The 1,428-nt window shown below is 41.4% G+C and overlaps 1 protein-coding gene across 1 annotated transcript; it reads right to left on the bottom strand.

Annotated features, from left to right (window-relative positions):
* Positions 1-359: 359 nt before the first annotated feature.
* On the bottom strand, positions 360-1,196 carry LOC103293974 (charged multivesicular body protein 5-like). Its single transcript, XM_054708437.1, has one exon. It carries the CDS (start codon positions 1,121-1,123, stop codon positions 464-466), a length of 660 nt encoding a protein of 219 aa, XP_054564412.1. The 5' UTR covers positions 1,124-1,196; the 3' UTR covers positions 360-463.
* Positions 1,197-1,428: the final 232 nt, after the last annotated feature.

Raw genomic sequence — 1,428 nt, 5'->3', positions numbered from 1 at the left:
AGTGGCCCTTGGTTATGATCTTTGGGCTCTTGGTTCTGCCTCAGTCATTCTTCATTTTCTATAAGAAATAGCCTGTGTTTTCTGCTAAGTAAGTTTCTTAGCCTGAATCATCCCTGTGTTAGTTTAGTGATCCAAAGACTTCTTTTATTTTATTTTTTTTCCCCATTTCCTTGATTTTATTTCAAATTATTAAGGAATGAAATCATACATGCCCATTGATACTTTTAAGTAAGTTAGTCTTTCCTAAGAGAAAAGGAATAAAAATTTAGTACAAAGAAAGCATCCCCCAAACGTTGAGTCTCTTAACGGAAAAAAAAAAAAAAAAAAAAAGAACAATGTAATTAACTTTTCCTTCAAAGAAAGGAAAGAAACCATAATCTGTCATGGTAAATTTGGAAAGTTAAATAGTTCCTAGTCCCAGAATATGTATTTATTTTACAAGATGTACTTGAGCGATGCAAGTCTATGAAGCAGGGATTTGTGGAAATCCGAATTCATCCACGAGGACTCCATCCTTATTCTTTGTGTCAGTGGGAACACCTTCTGGAATTGCAGGTGCAGATGCTGCTTCATCCAAGTAAGAACTGTCTTCATCAGCCAGAAGTTCATCACCCAGTGCATCCAACTCTGCTTCTAGGTCATCTTCATCTATCTCTGGAGTGCCATAGCTACGACTCAGTGCTTCTTGGATTTCATTTGCATCTTCCATCATATCCTCTAGTTGGTCTTGTAAATCCTCAATCTGATCAATTTTCACTTGCTTGTATGCTTTCTTCATTTCCTTTACCCCCAGTTTCATAGCATCAACCGTGGTCTTAGTGTCTTTCAATGACTGGATGGTGTAATTGGCTTGTTCCATGTTAAATGACTGCTGGGCAAGATTGTCCCGCTGCTGCTCATACATCCGCTTTTGCTTTAAAACCTGCAAAGCTTTCTGCTTGACCATATTCTTTGCAGGACTCTCCCTCATCTTCTTGATCTGATCCTTATACTTCACTAGCTCAGCATCCATTCGAGAAATTTTCTTGTCAATGGATTCTGCCCTGCTGTCCACCGTGCCAATGCAGTCAGTCAGGTTGGGCGGCGGAGCCTTCGGTTTCGCTTTTCCGAAGAATCGGTACATCTTGGCCGCGAAGAAAACCCAAACACTGGAGCAAAACCAGAAACGGAAGCAGAGACAACACCTCCTCGGTCTTGACTTCTGGCTCCCCATGCACAAGTGCACTGTAAGACTTCTTTTATTTTTATATGTTAAATATGTTTATTGATTTTAGAGAGAAGGGAGAGGGGGAGAGAGAGAGAGAGACATCAATGATCAGAGAGAATTATTGATCGACTGCCTCCTGTACACCCCCCACTGGGGATCAAGCCCGCAACCCAGGCATGTGCCCCTGATCAGAATCGAACCCAGGACCCCTCAGTTCACAG

The sequence above is a fragment of the Eptesicus fuscus genome, chromosome 19 (genome assembly GCF_027574615.1).
Source record: "Eptesicus fuscus isolate TK198812 chromosome 19, DD_ASM_mEF_20220401, whole genome shotgun sequence".
Taxonomy (NCBI): domain Eukaryota; kingdom Metazoa; phylum Chordata; class Mammalia; order Chiroptera; family Vespertilionidae; genus Eptesicus; species Eptesicus fuscus.
This window is presented reverse-complemented; position numbering and strand designations above follow the sequence as displayed.